The sequence below is a fragment of the Stegostoma tigrinum genome, chromosome 5 (assembly GCF_030684315.1).
Source record: "Stegostoma tigrinum isolate sSteTig4 chromosome 5, sSteTig4.hap1, whole genome shotgun sequence".
Classification (NCBI taxonomy): domain Eukaryota; kingdom Metazoa; phylum Chordata; class Chondrichthyes; order Orectolobiformes; family Stegostomatidae; genus Stegostoma; species Stegostoma tigrinum.
In genome coordinates, this window is record NC_081358.1 from 55,338,062 (window position 1) to 55,357,598 (window position 19,537).

Genomic DNA, 19,537 nt, shown 5'->3' on the forward strand with positions numbered 1-19,537 from the left:
ATTTCACTTACCTTGATGATACTGCATCACCATCTTGGCCATCTCCTCTGGGCCGTTGAACAGTTCGCCCAACGACATTTGGTCTGGGACTGGTACTTCTTAGAGAGGGATTTTGGGAAATGTGTCCCCCCCTTGTTTCCTGAGAATAGGCCACAGAAGAGTGCTGAGAAACTAAATCTAGGGGATAAAAGAAGCAAAAGCAAATTTCTGAATGTTAACCTAGCATAGGGATTATATGCTTGTACTTACACAATAACATCTAAAAGACACACAATAACATCTAAAAGACACCATACATCGTGGATTAATTAAGGACTAGCCATGTATCTGTAAGAGATAAATCCTCTCTCAACTCTACCCTTACTTAACTCTACAAATGTACCCTCTGATGGACCAATTTAAATTCAGTGCCGGAGCTTTAATTATGACTCATAATTGTTCCTTCTAAGACATATTGTATTTGCAATTTGTTGGATCTACTGGATGGTCTCATTCTATGCTAAACATCATCACCATCTTGCTTGCCTGAAGTAGGCTCAATTATCTGAAATTAGCTGAAAGCCAATTAATTGGCAATGAGAACTCAGTCAGCTCAGGCTGAAGTACAGTCCAGATCTTTCATGGTCCAATGCCAGAATCATCCAGTCAGATTCAATATATAGTTGGAAATTGAAGGCAGAATATTGGTTGTTATAAGAGGGGTTGTACTAGAGATCCTAACACTTGAAGAGAAATAAAAAAGTAAAATGATAATCTTCTTATTCCTAAGAAATTTAAGTCACACAGCAATTGATTGGTGAAGGGGCAATATATGGGAAAAAGAGAATAGACTTCCTATACTATTTGGGGAATTGTTTTCTCGCAAAATATGTCTATGTAAAATAGAGACAAGTATTGTAAATCTAGCCAACAGCAATGGAATAGAACAAGCAGATGAATTGAACATGGATGAATGCCTCTAGAAATGAATATAATTAGATGTTGTTTCAGATTGAAAAATAAAGTTACAACAAAAACAAAAGAATGTTAACAAGGCAGTTTTTATAAATTCAAAAATTAGACATCTGGACAAAAAAGGAACATAAAAGAAAGATTGATGGATAAACAGCAGTTCATCCAAATCTTTCCTAATAAAATAGAACAAGAAGCTAGTGAATGAAGTATCTTATTATTCATCTAACTCTACTGAAGCACTTGCGAAGTTTCAGAAATCTCTCACTAAAAAGGCAACAAAACCGAAATTTGAGAATGTTACAATCAAATCAATTTAAAAATTACTGAATGTAAGAAAAGACAAATAAAAAGTGGGAGATTATGATTTTGGCTTGATGAGATTCCCTACAGTGCAGAAGCAGGCCCTTTGGTCCACTAAGTCCACACCAACCCTCACAGCATCCCACCCAGACCCATCCCCCCATTACCCACCTAACCTACCTATCCCTGAACATGATGGACAATTTAGCATGGTCAATCCACCTCATCTGCACATCTCTGAGCTGTGGGAGGAAACTGGAGCACCCAGAGGAAACCCACACAGTCACCAAGGGGTGGAATCGAACACGGGCTCCTCGCGCTAACCACTGAGCCACCATGCCGCCTTAATAATAAACTATAAAAAAGAATGCTCTACAAAAGGAGCAATATAAGGATAATGACATGTGACAAATGTCTGATCATGTACAAATCTGATGGATCATCTGTTTTGTCATAGAATTGGGCTAATGTCTGTAACAATGTTTCACAAACTAGAGTTTACACAGCATGATGGTATCTTTCCAAGAACTTGGAAACATAAACTGTGGAACACTGTCAGACACATTTTGCTGAGGAACACCAACCAAACCTAATGAAAATGGCAGTTAACGAGTCACAAAATGGTATAATCACTTGTCTCTAAATAACCAGAAAGATCGTGTCAGCCAAGAGTCCTGCTAAATGTGTTTGGGCCATTTGCTGATGATCTCCTTTTGCTGTAGCAGCTGGACATCAGATGCATCTGGCTAAATCTGCTATGCTTGACTTTAACCCAAATGAATGTGATCGATGTGAAGACTACTTTTCAAATTGGATTCATTATCTACTTGAAAGCGAACAGGGACATCTTTGCTCTTAACGAGATTTGGAAATCTGCTAAATGCATCAGAAATAATCACCTGAGAGTTTAGCTAGTATTTTACACGGAAATTACATCCTTGGATATTTAAAAGTAGATACTATAGTTGTAAAAGGTCCACTTGATAGAGGTTTCCAACAGATCATTTTCAGCGGTTTGTCGATATATGTGGAACCTTTGTATTCCTTCACCTCCTCATAATCTTCTTGCTGTCAGGGTTCCATTTTATTCTCCCAGTTTATCCACCTCATCACATCTGTTCCAATGATACCAACTTCAACATCTAACATGACCGTTTTTCTCAATCATGGAACCAAACCCCGCCACTCAACTTCTCTGTAATTGAGCTTTCATTGTCCGACCCACCTGTGCATTACAACCATCTCCTCTTCCCCCTCCCTCCTATGGCTACAGGGTCCCACTGCCTTCATTTCCACCCCCAAAACAGCATCTTCTGCCATTTCTGTCACCACAATAACATCTTCCACTCCCCTCCACTGTCAGCATTCTGCAAGATAAATTCCCTCCGTGATACTCTTATCTACTCTTTCATCACTCCACACTTCCTCCTTCCCATACATCTCTTGCAATTGTAACACCTGCCCATGCGTCACTGCCTTCATGGCCATCCAGGACCTCAAACACACCTTCCAAGTGAAGTGTTTTTCTTGTACTTCTTTCAATTTAGTTGTCTATATTCGCTGCCCACAATTCAGTCACCTCTACATTGACGAGATCAAACACAGTTGTCCATAGGAATGAACCTAACCATTCAGTTACTCACTATTTTAAGAAATTATGTTGCTCCCATGCTAACACTCACCCTTAGCTTGCTAATATATTCCTATGAAGTTCAACACAAGTTGGAAGATAAACTCATTTTCTACTTAGGTAGTTTAAAGCCTCTTGTATTCGATATTAATTTACACAACTTCAGACTATAACCTCTGTAGTCCATTTTCTTACCTCCATCACCTTCCCTCAGCTGTGTTTTGTTTGTGTCTTACTGACGTTGCTCTCAGGTCACCCATTTTCTTCTTTTCACAGGTTACATTTCCACATTTTTTTTACACATCTATCATTCCTTTGCCACCACTGTCACTGCCCTGGTGTTTCACTCTGAACGGTCAAATCTGTATTTCTTACAACTCATTGTCCCAGTCAAATTCATGTCCTTTTTTGTCTGTGTGTAGCAGTAAGAATTGGTCGTGGCTCTTGGTGGCTAGTTGGTGTTCGTGTATCCTTATTGCCAGTTTTCTTCCAGTTTGGCCTCTGTAATATTTCTCAAGGTTCTTTCACAGTATTTTGTACATTACATTAGTTTCATTGGTTGTGGGTACAGGGTCCTTTCCATTCGTCAGTAACTGTCACAGGGTGCTTGTTGGTTTGTGGGCTACTCTGATACCTAGGGGTCTGAGAAGTCTTGTGGTCATCTCTGATATGCCCCTATGCACAGCAGGGTGACGTGTGTCTGGCCGTGTTGTGTCTTGTTATGGCCTATCCCGGAGATAATGGCAGATTGTGCTTTTTGGGTATCCACTCCTTTTAAAAACTCCATATAAGTGCTCCTGTTCTGCTTTGCGTAATTCCGGGTTGCTGTAGTGTGTTGTGGCTCATTTGAATAATGTCCTCTGCAGCCCCGTTTATGGGTGTTGGGGTGGTTGTTGGTGTAATTAAGTATCTGCTCCATACATGTGGCCTTTCTGTATACGTTAGTCTGGAGCACCCCATTGTTCTTATGTTCCACCATTATGTCCAGCAAAGATAGTTGATTGTTGCCCTTTTCTTCTCTTGTGAATTTTGTTTGTGTTTCCACATTGAACTAGACCTGATATGCAAACCACTGAAAAACAGAACTAGAAGTAATACCAACCACCCCAGCATACCGAGGCTTGTAAATAACAAGCAGACCAGGACACTGGAGTTGCACAAACAATGTTAAATAGCAGGGTGACGAAACGTCTGCAATTAAACACACCGGCTCGGAAAACAAGTCTGCAACCTCATTCACAATCCAAGCTACAAATCTTCTCAAAAAATTTTAAGTCACACTAAAGTTAATTATGCTTCTTTCTCCACAGATGTTGCCAGACCTTTGTTTTTATTTCAGATTTTCAGAATCTGGAATATGTTGCTTTTATATGAAGCTAATCATTCACAACAATGCTTCCTGATAGGTATTTAAGTATTGCTGGTTTCAGACTATTACTCATGGGTAAAAGTCAATAATTAAGGATTTAGCTAAGCCTTGCTTCCTCGAACAAACAAGAATGGAAATCTTTAAAATGAAATGGGTGGATGCAAGTCACCAGCTGTCCATTTTACTAAAGAAATGCTTTGCTCAAAATAAATTGTTAGGGGTCAAACAGACTGGCCTACTTGCATATTTTAGTAAAAGCTGTGGTGCTTTTCATGATTTGGTTTGTTTTGAACATTTTTTTGAAACTTTTTTTCAAAATTAGACAAAAGAAGCCTAAGTGGGTGGTGTCAGGTTCTCACAGACCCATGGTTTCAGTTTTCTTTTCAGTTCAAGTTGGGGTTGTAAGCTGACAGTTATGATAATTCCTTTTTTTTGTTTATTCTTTCACCATAGTTAAGATACAAAAAGTGTGTTTTTCTTAAAGCCCAGTAAGTTTGACAATCAAATCACATCTGGAGCATGGAACCCTACACTTGCATTGAAATAATAAAGAAGTCAGAGTCTAGGCTACCTCCTTGATATATTTTGAGAGGTTCTGGCCTGGCCTATAACTTGGCTCTTGCAGCACAGAGTGTTTGTTCAAGTCATACCTGTGCTAGTATGTATAATATCTGAATTGGCTAGATTAGAAAATATCTATAAAAGGACACATGTAGATCATTTTTTCCAACTGTCTGCCTCCCTTCCACAGCTATTTTGAACAGGGATATCCTCGGAGAGGGAATATGATGCACTCAGTGGGTGCCTGAAGCCGTATGACTGGAATGCATTTGGAAGCAAGGAGAGAGAACTGGACTGCATCATTGAAAACAGTAATCACTTTACTTTGCTACTCTCCTAGGTTTTTGCTTTCTATTACAGTTAAATTAATAGTGGCCCTTTAATTTCTCGCTCTTGATTGGCAAAGAGAAGAATAAACAAACATGTACTAGAATCCTAATGTGACTGAGGAAGGAGGTAGCTGCTTGTAATAGTTAGCTCTAAAAATGAATGTAAGAGAGAGTAAACATTAGCTCCAGTATGTTCCAACATCAACTGGTCTTCCAGGTTAAAGCACAGTTTCAAGTGTGAGCAACTAATCTGCAAGCTCCATTTGAAAACAAAAATCAACAACGCATTGGGCCTCAGATTTTACTTATGGGGCCTCTTTTGCCACACCTCTAGACACTGGCACCTGGATGGAGAGAACTCAGTAAGATCTAGTGGTTATCCATTTCCCAGGACTGTTAATTGACTTGACCAATTCTACAAATTAGGCTCATATTATCCTACAATATTTGCACTTATCACCACCACTTTGGCAGCTGTAAATCTTTTTGGCCCCAAGTGAAGGACGAAAGGGTGGGGTGCTGCCTGATTCACCTCCATCCCACCATTCTTTCCAGCTCCCTGGCTATTTCTTGTTGTGGCAGGAAAGAACAGAGTAGAAGAGGAAACTAGCTATCAATAAATTACATGCAGTAAGAGTTTCTATACAATTCAAAAAATGAAGAGATACAAAATTGAACATTGGACCTATAAAGAGTGACTCTAGCAAACTAATAATAGAAAGTGAGGAGTTGGCAGAAGAACTTTAGAGATTTTGCAACGGTCTTCACTTTAGTGCAAACCAAAATTCAAATGTGTTTTTAATAGTGCATTAAGAACAAGAGAATAACTAAGGAAAGCTTTACCCCCAATTGAAACATACAAGATTTTTTGTGCGATGCAAAAATTGTGACAGGATTTTTCATAAGAAATTTACGTCTGCCTTCACAAAAGAGAGGGATGATGGGGACATTATAGTTAAACAGCAGGAATGTGAAATTTAGATAAAATAAATAAGAGGATGGTGTCCTGAAGGAATTAACCAGTGCCTAAAACACCAGGGCCAGATAAATTGCATCCTAGGCTGTTAAATGGAAGCTAGAGTAGAAATAAGAGATGGTCTGAGAATTACTTACCAATTCTCACTAGATTTAGGCAAGGTATGAGGATTGGAGGTCTGCAAATATTGTAAGATTAATCTAAAACGTTGCAAGGAATAGGCTAAGTAATTTTAGGTCAGCCAGTTTGACCTCAATGATAGGAAAACTGCTGCAATCAATACTGACAAATGTGATGAACTGTACTTGGAGAGACAAGATTTAATCAGGAATAGTTTTGTTAAAGGAAGGTCAAGTCTTACAAAGTTAATCAAATTTTTTGAGCAAGTAACAAAGTGGATAGATAACAGTCATGCAATGGATGTTGCCTATGTGGATTTTAGCAAGGCATATGTCAAGGTCCCAGATGGCAGATTATTCAGAAAAAAAAGCAATGGGATACAGCAGTAAACAGCAAGTTGGATCCGAAATGAACTGAGTGACAGGACACAAATGGAAACAGCCTTTGAATGTTTTTATCAATGGAAAACAGCTTGCAACTGCATTCGACAGGGCTCAGTATTGGGTCCCTTGCTTTTTGTGGTATATTTTAATGATTTAGGGTTAATTAGGGGAGGCACGATTGAAAAATTTGCAAAATTATATGATAGTTGATAGTGAAGGAAGATTAATGTTGACCCGAGTGGGTAGAAAAGTGGCCTGTCTACTGGTCCCTCATGGTAGCAGGATAGGTGCATTAGTGGTATAGAAGGCAAATAGGATACTTTCCTTCTTTGGACCAGATGTTGGATACAGGGATGGAACTGCTTTAGTCACTTGTTACGCTACTGCTGGAGCTGTGTACAGAACAGGCCAACATATCACAGGAAGAACGTAATTGATCTAGAAAGGGTGCCGAACAGATTTACAAGAATGTTGTCAGGGCTTGAAAATTGCATGTAAGGTAAAATTGAGAAGAGTTCCAATGAAAAAAATCACTGATTTGAAACATGAACTTGTCTTTTTCTCTACAGATGCTGCCAGATCTGCTGAGTTTCTTCAGCACTTTCTATTCTTGTGTGAAGAAAAACTGGATGTGTTAAGGTTGTTTTCCCTAAAACAAAGAGAATGCCAAGACCTGACTTAATGGAGGTGTGCAAAATAATGAGGGGCTTGAATAAAATGGAGAGGTAAATGGTTGAAAGAGGAGAGGTGGCATGAAAATCTTTTTCACCCAGAGGATGTTAAGAATCAGGGACTTGCTGCCCAGTTTGGTGGCTGAGGTGGAATCCCTCAATTCCTGAAGCACAAGCATCTGCAAGGCTACAGGCTAGGTACTGTGCCACAGGGACGAGTGCTGAGTCCTCAACTTTTACAATTTATCTGACAAGATTTGGATGAAGTAACCAAAGATATGCTTGTTAAATTTTCTGAGGACAAAGATAGGAAAGTAAGTTATGAAGAAGACTCATAGAAGATACAAAGAGATATAGATGGGTTAAATGAATGAGTAAATATGGAGTATATGCAAGCACAGAACGTAATTAGAAAAGTTAATGGAATGTTTTTGTTTTTTATGGCAGGGATTGAATGCAGAGTGGTCACACAATGCTTCAGTTGTACAGGGCACTGGTGAGGCCATATCAGTGTGAGCTGTTTTGGTCACTTTATTTAAAAGGAAGGATGCAAATGCATTGGAAGCAGTTCAGCGAAGGGTGACTACACTAATATATGGGAGGTTGGCATTACGAGAAAAGGTTGACAGAAAAGTTTATATCAGCTGAAAGAGCAAGAGGTGTCTTAATGGAAACATATGTGATCTTGAGGGTCTACATGAAAGGATTTTTCTGTTATGGAAAAATATGGAATGAGGGACAACTAGTTCAAAACAATGGCTCACCCATTTATGACAGAAATAGGCAGATTTTTTTTCTCACAGAGGATCATGAGTGTTTGAAACTCTTCCTCAAAAGAGGTATTTTTTTAAAAAGGCAGGAAAAGATTCTTGACATACAAGGGGTAAAATATTTTGGGGACAGATGAAGTAATCAGATCAGCCAAGTTCTGTGCAGTAGAATCTTCCAAATTCATATGTTTTTATTTCATACGAACATTTGCAGCTATCTGAATAATTGGTAGTCAGATTCTCAACTCGGGAGATGGTTTTCAAGAAACTATGGATAAAATTTCAGAATCGCAGAAGCATTATGGCAAGGAGGAGGTCATTCAGTCCAGTGTCAATTCTGTCTGCATTTGCTGTCACTCCTTTTCTCACACACCCCATCCCCCAAACAAGGTCTCCCAGTTGCTGTAGCTCCTTTCTATCTCTCTCTCTCTCACACTAAAGTTGGAATAAGTGGTTCACCTTACCTTGTTTTGTAGAAAAGAAGCTAGGATCCCTGTGAAAGTTTAGTCTCCTCTGCAGATACACAGACAGTTGGGTCAAGCAACCCACGGCTTGCATCGCTAAATATTGTGTTCCATCTCCCCCAAACGCTAATTTTGTCAACAAGAGAAGGTTCTGAAAATGGATATTAGGGAAGAGAGAAAAATTAAAAATGTAAACTATTATTGTCAAACCTTTTCCAAAAAGAGACAACTTGACCTGCCATCTCCGTGATCCCCATTGTAATTGCCCTTTTTCTGAGTATAACGGGAAAGTTATAATGGGAAGTAAAGAGATGGCACTCCAATTAAATATATTAAATGGTGTCTTGAAAATGTTGAGGAATGCAGAAGCTAATGAGACGGAGGAACTGAAGTGAAGGAATACTGATAGAGAAAAAATTGGAGGCAAATTAGTGGGATTAAAGACTGCTAAATCCCTGGGACCTGATAATCTATAGCCCAGAGTACTTAAGAAAGTGGCCCTGGAAATAGTCGATCATTCACAAATTTTTAGACCCTGGAACAGATCCTGCGTAGCTGATGTAACCCGGCTATTTAAAAAAAAGGAAAGTAAAGAGAAATTGGCAAATTATAAACTGGCTAGCCCAACATCAGTACTTAGAAAATGTTCGAGTCCACTAAAAAGACTTAAAATGAAGTTTTTGGAAAACGGTGATCAGACAAACTTTCCATGGATTTAGGATAGGCAAATCATTCTTGACATGTCTATTGGAGTTTTGAGAGAATTAGTAAAGGGGAGCCAATGAATGCAGTATATTTAGACTTTCAGAAGGCTTTTGATAAGGTTCCACATGAGAGATTAGCACATACAATTAACGTGTCTGGGATTGGTAGTAGCATATTGACATAGATAAAGAACTGGTTGACAGACAGGTAACAGAATAGGAATAAACAGATCTTTTCCCAGGTGGCAGGAAGTGACCAGTGAAGTACCGCAGGGTTCTGTATCTGGGTCCCACCTATTCACAATATATATGAATAATAAATATTGTGTCTCTTCAAATTTGCAGATGCCAAAATTGAGTTTGAGAATGAATGGTAAGGAGGTTGAAGATGGTCTTCAGTGTGATTTGAACAAGTTGAGTGAGAGTAGGCAAATGTATGTCAGATGAAGTACATCTGGATAAACATGAGGTTTTCCAATTTGGTAGCAAAAACAGGAAGGCCGACTGACTGAATGGCAATATTGAGACAGGGAGACTCCCTCGGAGACCAGATGCTGAAAGTATAGACGCAGTGATAAAGGCAAATGTCATATTGGCCTTCATGGCAAGAGGTCAAGTACACTGATGTCTTGAACCAATTATACAGGGCTTTGATGAGATGACACTGGGAGAGCTGTATACAATTTTGTTCTCCTTTTCTCCTTCTGGCTCTGGAGGAAATGCAACAAAGGTTTGCAAATCAGCACTGACACGAGAGGATGAACTGGACCAGTTAGGAATACATTAGCTAGAGCGGCAAGGTGCTCAGTGATTAACACTGCTGCTTCACAGAGCGAGGGGCCTGGGTTCGATTCCATCCTTGGATGACTGTCTGTGTGGAGTTTGCATATTCTCCCCACATCTGCTTGGGTTTCCTCCCACAGTCCAAAAGTGTGCACATTAGGTGGATTGGCCATGCTAAATTGCCCATAGTGTCTAGGGATGAGCAGACTAGGTGAATTAGCCATACGGAATACAGGGTTACAGGAATGGGGTGGGATGCTCCGAGGGTCAGCATTGACTCAGTGGGCGGAATAGCCTCCTTCCACACTGTAGGAATTCTATAATATTCTCTTGAGTTCAGAAGAATGAGACCTATAAAATTCTAATCAGACTAGACAGGGTAAATGGAGGAGTGTTTTTCATGGCTGGGTGTCCAGTACCAGGAGTCGGAGTCTAAAAATACAGCGTAGGCCATTTAGGGTTGAGGCAAAGTGAAATTTCTTCACCCAGAGGTGGTGAGCTGTGGAATTCTCTGCCACAAATTAATTTTGCAAGTAGCTGAAGCATGGAGGGACCAGAAAGGTTCCAGTTTCAATTCATCAGATGTGATTCTTACAATATTATAGTCAGGATGGCAGCACAGATGCCACGCTTTTTCTAGTGTGCTGGGGTGAGCATGGAATGACTCACCATCAAAGATAAAGTTGTGGAGATTGCAACCTAACTAGTGAGAAAATGAGCAGTATTTAATGTTAAATTTAATAACCAAAATCCTGGGGGTTACAGTGACTGAAACCGAACTGGTCTAGTCATATAAAGTGTGAAGCTGGATGAACACGGCAGGCCAAGCAGCATCTTAGGAGCACAAAAGCTGACGTTTCAGGCCTAGACCCTTCAGCAGAAAGGGGGATGGGGGGAGGGTTCTAAAAGAAATAGGGAGAGAGAGGGAGGCGGACCAAAGATGGAAAGAGGAGAAGATAGGTGGAGAGGAGAGTATAGGTGGGGAGATAGCGAGGGAATAGGTCAGTCCGGGGAGGACAGACAGGTCAAGGAAGTGGGATGAGGTTAGTAGGTGGAAAACGGAGGTGCGGCTTGAGGTGGGAGGAGGGGATAGGTGAGAGGAAGAACAGGTTAGGGAGGCAGGGGCAAGCTGGGCTGGTTTTGGGAAGATTGTGAAGTCCACACTGATACCATTGGGCTGCAGGGTTCCCAAGCGGAATATGAGTTGCTGTTCCTGCAACCTTCGGGTGGCATCATTATGGCACTGCAGGAGGCCCACAATGGACATGACGTCTAAGGAATGGAAGGGGGAGTTAAAATGGTTCGCGACTGGGACGTGCAGTTGTTTATTGAGAACCGAGCGGAGGTATTCTATAAAGCAGTCCCCAAGACTCCGCTTGGTTTCCCCAAGGTAGAGGATGCCACAAAGGGTACAGTGGATACAGTACACCACAGTGGTGGATGTGCAGGTGAACATCTGCTTGAAATTCATCTTGGGGCCTGGGATGGGGGTGACGAAGGAGGTGTGGGGGCAAGTGTAGCACTTCCTGCGGTTGCAGGGGAAGGTGCCGGGTGAGGTGGGGTTGGAGGGGAGTGTGAAGCGGACAAGGGAGTTCCAGAGACAGTGGTCTCTCCGGAAGGCAGACAAGGGTGGGAATGGAAAAATGTCTTGGGTGGTGGGGTCGGATTGTAGATAGCGAAGGTGTCAGAGGATAATGTGTTGTATCTGGAGGTTGGTGGGGTGGTATGTGAGGACTAGGGGGATTCTCTTTGGGAGGTTATTGCGGGGGCGAGGTGTGAGGGATGTGTTACGGGAAATGCGGAAGACACGGTCGAGGGTGTTTTCGACCACTGCGGGGGTGGGGTGTTGTGGGGGGTGGGGAGTTGCGGTCCTTGAAGAAAGCGGACATCTGGGATGTGGGGGGAGTGGAATGTCTCATCCTGGGAGCAGATACGGCAGAAGCGAAGGAATTGGGAATAGGGGATGGAATTTTTGCAGGAGGGCGTGTGGGAGGAGGTGTATTCTAGGTAGCTTGGGAGTCGGTGGGGTTGAAATGGACATCAGTTTCTAGCTGGTTGTCTGAGATGGAGACAGAGCGGTCCAGAAAGGTGAGGGATGTGTTGGAGATAGCCCAGATGAACTTGGGGTTGGGGTGGAAGGTGTTGGTGAAGTGGATGAACTGTTCGAGCTCCTCTTGGGAGCAAGAGGTGGTGCCGATACAGTCATCAATGTAACGGAGGAAGAGGTGGGGTTTGGGGGCAGGGTAGGTGCGGAGGAGGGACTGTTCCACATAACCTACAAAGAGGCAGGCATAACTTGGGCCCATGAGGGTACCCATGGCCACCCGCTTTGTAGGAAGTGGGAGGAATCGAAAGAGAAAGTTGTTGAGGGTGAGGATGAGTTCGGCTAGGCGGATGAGGGTGTCGGTGGAGGGGGACTGGTGGGGCCTGCGGGACAGGAAGACGCGGAGGGCCTTGAGGCCACCTGCATGCGGAATGCAGGTGTATCAGGACTGGACGTCCATGGTGAAAATGAGGTGTTGGGAACCAGGGAATTGGAAGTTCTGGAGGAGGTAGAGGGCATGGGTGGTGTCACGGATGGAGGTGGGGAGTTCCTGGAGCAAGAGGGAGAAAAGCTCTAGTTAGGCCCCAGTTAGAATATTGTGTCCAATTTTGGGCCCCACACCTCAGGAAAGACATACCAGCCCTGGTGCGTGTCCAGCGGAGATTCACGCGGAGAGTCCCTGGAATGGTAGGTTTAATGTATGATGAACGGCTAAGGATCCTGGGATTGCACTCATTAGAGTTTAGAAGGTTGAGGGGAGATCTAATAGAAACTTACAAGATAATGTATGGCTTAGAAGGGGTGGACGGTGGGAAGTTGTTTCCATTGGTCAGGGAGACCAGGACCCAAGGGCACAGCCTTACAATTAGAGGGGGCAAATTTAAAACGGAAATGAGACGACATTTCTTCAGCCAGAGAGTGGTGGGCTTGTGGAATTCATTGCCATGGAGTGCAGTGGAGGCCAGGACGTTAAATGCCTTCAAGACAGAGATTGACAAATTCTTGATCTCACAAGGAATTGAGGGCTACAGGGAGAGTGCAGGGAAGTGGAGTTGAAATGTCCATCAGCCATGATTTAAATGACGGAGTGGACTTGATGGTCCAAATGGCCTTACTTCCACTCCGATGTCTTATGGTCTTAAAATGGAGTCCAGATAGGTGGAGATGAGTTCGTGGGGCAGGAGCAGGCAGAGACAATGGGTCGACCGGGGCAGGTGGGTTTGTGGATTTTGGGAAGGAGATAGAATGGGGCAGCGCAAGGTTGGGGAACAATAAGGTTGGAGGCTGTGGATGGGAGGTCATCTGAGGTGATGAGGACATGGATGGTATTGGAGATGATGGTTTGGTGCTCGGGGGTGGGGTCATGATCAAGGGAGCAGTAGGACGGTGTCGGAGAGTTGGCGTTTCGCCTTGGCGATGTAGAGTGGGCCATACTACAACTGCGCCTCCCTTGTCTGCGGGTTTGATGGTGAGGTTGGGGTTGGAGCGGAGGGCTGCCTGTTCTGCGGGGGAGAGGTTGGAGTGGGTGAGAGGGGTGGAGAGGTTGAGGCGGTTAATGTCTCAACGGCAGTTGGAGATGAAGAGATCGAGGGAGGGTAGGAGGCCTGGGGGTGGTGTCCAGGAGGAGGACTTGTGTTGGAGGCGGGAGAAGGGGTCAGTAGAGGGAGGGTTAGGCTCCCGGTTAAAGAAGTAAGCATAGAGGCGAAGGCAGCGGAAAAACTGCTCCACGTCCAAATGTGACTGGTATTCGTTGATGTGTGGATGGAGGGAGACAAAGGTGAGGCCCTTGCTAAAGACTGACTGTTCGTCTTCCTTCAGGGGGAGGTCTGGGGGGGATGGTGAAGATTCGGCAGGGCTCTGTGCGGCTCTCTCCTATGGGGTTGCTGGCTGTGGAGGCTGTGGGCGGAGCAATGTTGGCGTCGGCTGCGGGCGGGCTTCTGTCGGCATTGGCTGTGGGCGGGGTTCCATCAACGGTGGACGGAGTGTCGCTGTCTTCGGTGGTGGGCGGAGTTCCGTCAGCAGCGGCGGTGGGAGGAGTGGAGTTGGCGGCAGCAACAGCAGTGGTGGTGCTGTTTGTGGTGTTCGTTCTGGAAGTGGAGGCGGTGACTGCAGCAGCGGTCGCGTTCGCGGTCCCGCAGTTGTGCCCAGCTGTGGCGGATGTGACGTCATCGATGGGTTCACCGACTGTGTCCTCAGACCACTCTCTCTGGGACTCCCTTGTCCGCTCCACACTTCCCTCCAACCCCACCACACCCGGCACCTTTCCCTGCAACCGCAGGAAGTGTTACACTTGTCCCCACACCTCCTCCCTCACCCCCATCCCAGACCCCAAGATGACTTTCCATATCAAGCAGATGTTCACCTGCACGATGTGGTATACTGTATCCACTGTACCCGTTGTGGCTTCCTCTACATTGGGGAAACCATGCGGTGGATTGGGGACCGCTTTGCAGAACACCTCTGCTCGGCTCGCAACAAACAACTGCATCTCCCAGTCGCGAACCATTTTAACTCCCCCTCCCATTCCTTAGACGACAAGTCCAACCTGGGCCTCCTGCAGTGCCACAATGATGCCACCCGAAGGTTGCAGGAACAGCAACTCATTCTGCTTGACAAACCCTGCAGCCCAATGGTATCACAAGCTTCAAAATCTCCCCTTCCCGCACTGCATCCCCAAACCAGCCCAGCTCGTCCCCTCCCCCCACTGCATCCCAAAAGGAGCCCAGCTCGTCCCCACCTCCCTAACCTGTTCTTCCTCTCACCTATCCCTTCCTCCCACCTCAAGCCGCACCTCCATTTCCTACCTACTAACCTTCCGTCTCCTTGACCTGTCTGTCCTGCCCGGACTGACCTATCCCCTCCCCACCTATACTCTCTTCTCCACCTATCTTCTCCTCTATCCATCTTCGGTCCGCCTCCCCCTCTCTCCCTATTTATTTCAGAACCTTCTCCCCATCCTCCTCTCTGCCGAAGGGTCTAGGCCCAAAACGTCAGCTTTTGTGCTGCTAAGATGCTGCTTGGCCTGCTGCGTTCATCCAGCTTCACACTTTGTTATATTGGATTCTCCAGCATCTGCAGTTCCCATTATCTCTGGTCTAGCCACTTAAATATGTTTACTACAAGAGAAGTTCAGAGACTAGGAATCCTACAGCAAATAACTCACATCTTGACTCTCCATTGTCCATGTAGCCTGTCCATTAACTACAATGGCACAAGTCAGGAGCATGATGGTATTGTGTTCACTTGTCTGGATGAATGCAACTCAAATAACATTCAGAAAACTTGGCAAAGCAGCACATTTGATCAACACTTCATCCATCAACTTAAACTAGCATTTACACCCCCCTGCAACAAGAGCATAGCTGCCATGTGCCATCTACAAACTGCACAAAGACAACTAACCACAGCTTCTTCAACAATAATTTCCAAATCTGCAAACTCAAAAACAACAAAGAAATAGTTGCATAGGACCACTACTTCCAAGTTCACTCCAAGTCATAAGCCGTTCTTGACTCAGAAATACATAACCTTTCCTTTTATAGTTGCTGGATAAAAGAACATTGAGAACTTTCTGATAGCAATGTCACTGCAGTGGCAACACAAACTGGACAGGTCATGAGTGACTCAGCACCAAATTAAACTAAATTTGTGATAGGCAATAAACATTGGCCAATTTCTAAATACTCAACCAATTTCAAAAGTGAAAGAGCATTTGAAAATAATAATCGTTAGTTAGATTTCTAACCTCAACCCAAAATCTGTCCTAAATTCCATATCTAAGTTTCATTTAGGCATACTGTCTCATCCATCTGTAAACGACAACATATTTTTTTCCAAATTTAACAAAAACAAACCTAAAAGCCTCTGATAATCTTTGTTTAATTTAATTCAAAAATTCATGTTACTCATCTTCATTTGTCTCCCCTTTCTCTTTGCCTTCCTAAAGTGTACCCCATTTACCAGGAAAAAAATAATTAAAAATGCAACTTTCATGCTGTCTCAGGATTAAGACAGTTTTTCTCGTGAACATGTTGTCACTAGAAAAGGGTTATTTAGTCCTGGGGTTGTTTTTTTGAAGAGAGGATGCAAGGCAAATGTGCAAAACTGGCTGCTGACTTGGCTTCAGTAAACAACATAGAAGGCCTAGATAATAAAATGTGAGGCTGGATGAACACAGCAGGCCAAGCAGCATCTCAGGAGCACAAAAGCTGACATTTTGGGCCTAGACCCTTCATCAGAGAGGGGGATGGGGAGAGGGAACTGGAATAAATAGGGAGAGAGGGGGAGGCGGACCGAAGATGGAGAGTAAAGAAGATAGGTGGAGAGAGTATAGGTGGGGAGGTAGGGAGGGGATAGGTCAGTCCAGGGAAGACGGACAGGTCAAGGAAGTGGGATGAGGTTAGTAGGTAGATGGGGGTGCGGCCTGGGGTGGGAGGAAGGGATGGGTGAGAGGAAGAACCGGTTAGGGAGGCAGAGACAGGTTGGACTGGTTTTGGGATGCAGTGGGTGGGGAGGGGGGAAGAGCTGGGCTGGTTGTGTGGTGCAGTGGGGGGAGGGGACGAACTGGGCTGGTTTAGGGATGCAGTTGGGGAAGGGGAGATTTTGAAACTGGTGAAGTCCACATTGATACCAAAAGGCTGCAGGGTTCCCAGGCGGAATATGAGTTGCTGTTCCTGCAACCTTCGGGTGGCATCATTGTGGCAGTGCAGGAGGCCCATGATGGACATGTCATCTAGAGAATGGGAGGAGGAGTGGAAATGGTTTGCGACTGGGAGGTGCAGTTGTTTGTTGCGAACTGAGCGGAGGTGTTCTGCAAAGCGGTCCCCAAGCCTCTGCTTGGTTTCCCCAATGTAGAGGAAGCCGCACCGGGTACAGTGGATGCAGTATACCACATTGGCAGATGTGCAGGTGAACCTCTGCTGAATGTGGAATGTCATCTTGGGGCCTGGGATAGGGGTGAGGGAGGAGGTGTGGGGGCAAGTGTAGCATTTCCTGCGGTTGCAGGGGAAGGTGCCGGGTGTGGTGGGGTTGGAGGGCAGTGTGGAGCGAACAAGGGAGTCACGGAGAGAGTGGTCTCTCCGGAAAGCAGACAGGGGTGGGGATGGAAAAATGTCTTGGGTGGTGGGGTCGGATTGTAAATGGCGAAAAGTGTCAGAGGATAATGCGTTGTATCCGGAGGTTGGTAGGGTGGTGTGTGAGAACGAGGGGGATCCTCTTAGGGCGGTTGTAGCGGGGGCGGGGTGTGAGGGATGTGTTGCGGGAAATACGGGAGACGCGGTCAAGGGCGTTCTCGATCACTGTGGGGGGAAAGTTGCGGTCCTTAAAGAACTTGGACATCTGGGATGTGCGGGAATGGAATGTCTTATCGTGGGAGCAGATGCAGCGGAGGTCCAGGAAGGTGAGGGATGTGCTGGAGATGGCCCAGGTGAACTGAAGGTTGGGGTGGAAGGTGTTGGTGAAGTGGATGAACTGTTCGACCTCCTCTGGGGAGCAAGAGGCAGCGCCGATACAGTCATCAACGTACCGGAGGAAGAGGTGAGGTTTGGGGCCTGTGTAGGTGCGGAAGAGGGACTGTTCCACGTAACCTACAAAGAGGCAGGCATAGCTGGGGCCCATGCTTGTGCCCATGGCCACCCCCTTAGTCTGTAGGAAGTGGGAGGAGTCAAAAGAGAAGTTGTTGAGGGTGAGGATGAGTTCAGCTAGGCGGATGAGAGTGTCAGTGGAGGGGGGCTGGTCGGGCCTGCGGGACAGGAAGAAGCGGAGGGCCTTGAGGCCATCTGCATGCGGAATGCAGGTGCATAGGGACTGGACGTCCATGGTGAAGATGAGGTGTTGGGGGCCAGGGAATTGGAAGTCCTGGAGGAGGTGGAGGGCGTGGGTGGTGTCACGGACGTAGGTGGGGAGTTCCTGGACCACAGGGGAGAAAACGGAGTCCAGATAGGTGGAGATGAGTTCGGTGGGGCAGGAGCAGGCTGAGACGATGGGTCGACCAGGGCAGGCAGGTTTGTGGATTTTGGGAAAGAGATAGAAACGGGCCGTGCGGGATTGGGGAACAATGAGGTTGGAGGCTGTGGGTGGGAGGTCCCCTGAGGTGGTGAGGTCGTGAATGGTGTTGGAGATGATGGTTTGGTGCTCAGGTGTGGGGTCATGATCGAGGGGGCGGTAGGAGGTGGTGTCGGAGAGTTGGCGTCTGGCCTCGGCGATGTAGAGGTCAGTGCGCCATACTACCACTGCGCCACCCTTGTCTGCGGGTTTGATGGTGAGGTTGGGGTTGGAGCGGAGGGAGCGGAGGGCTTCCCGTTCTGCGGGGGAGAGGTTGGAGTGGGTGAGAGGGGTGGAGAGGTTGAGGCGGTTAATGTCTCGACGGCAGTTGGAGATGAAGAGGTCGAGGGAGGGTAGGAGGCCTGGGGGTGGTGTCCAGGAGGAGGAGGACTTGTGTTGGAAGCGGGTGAAGGGGTCAGTGGAAGGAGGGTTAGGTTCCCAGTTGAAGAAGTAGGCATGGAGGCGAAGACAGCGGAAAAACTGCTCTATGTCCAACCGTGACTGGTATTCGTTGATGTGTGGTTGTAGGGGGACAAAGGTGATAGAAGGCCTTTAGGCTTTTGAATGTTGGAACAATGGAAGCAGCTTGAATGCGAGTAGCCAGTTCTCATTTTCTTTATTTTTAGCTTTAGTAGGCAGAAGTTGTTTGGGGACTCTGGAGAGTTGGAAGCTTCAGTGAATGATTTTTAGCTGCTATTTTCTCCGAAATCTCTCGATGTTGTTTCCTCCCGGATTGGAGAACCACATGTAAAAATCTGTGTCTGAATTTTCTTCTTCACCAAAGGGTGTGTTTATGGAATGTTACTATATTGGAACAGCTGATTAGTAATAGGTACTGTATCTAATATTTGGTTAAATTTTCCAATACTTTAATTACTCTAATTTTCTCTTTCTTTTGTTTGTGTGTTAACTGTAGTGATTAAATAAATCACTAACATTGTGTCGTTTGACCAGTTGCATCACAGCTAGAGTACTCACTTCATACCTACCTTAAAAAAAAGTTAGAAAAAGTCAGTGTTTGGGCTATCTCCTAAAAGTATTTTGAGGGGTGCTGGTCTAGTCCATAACAGTCTCCACAGATACAATATGATACTGCATCTTCATACCAAGTGAGACTGTTTAACACTCATCCGTTGTCTGTTGAATGAACCACAAACTTCTGAGTTGTTTCAAGATTTAAAAAAACAAAGTCCTACATACAGGGAAATGTAGCATCTGTTTTTCAACACAATTAACTTTTAATTTCAGAGAAAGCAGTAATAATCTTCATTCGCTGTGAAATATAATTATTAGCACAGCATATCTTTTAAAAACAGACATTTAATTTCAAATAACCACTGAACTATATCTTCTGATAGATTAAGCCTGTCCTTTTTAAAAAAAAATTCAGGATTACAGTGGTAATCAGCTTACACCGATTGTTTACTCTTGTATGAC

The 19,537-nt window shown here is 44.9% G+C and overlaps 1 protein-coding gene across 3 annotated transcripts in view; it reads right to left on the reverse strand.

Annotated features, from left to right (window-relative positions):
* rttn (rotatin) overlaps positions 1-19,537 on the reverse strand; it is a 317,909-nt gene that overhangs the window by 281,838 nt on the left and 16,534 nt on the right. For all 3 annotated transcript variants that reach the window (XM_059646005.1, XM_059646006.1, XM_048529420.2), the window contains exons 7-8: positions 8,528-8,678; positions 12-177 (exon numbers count right to left, since the gene is read on the reverse strand). In XM_059646005.1, the coding sequence (XP_059501988.1) occupies positions 12-177; positions 8,528-8,678 (317 nt within the window). The remainder of the gene's footprint in view (positions 1-11; positions 178-8,527; positions 8,679-19,537) is intronic.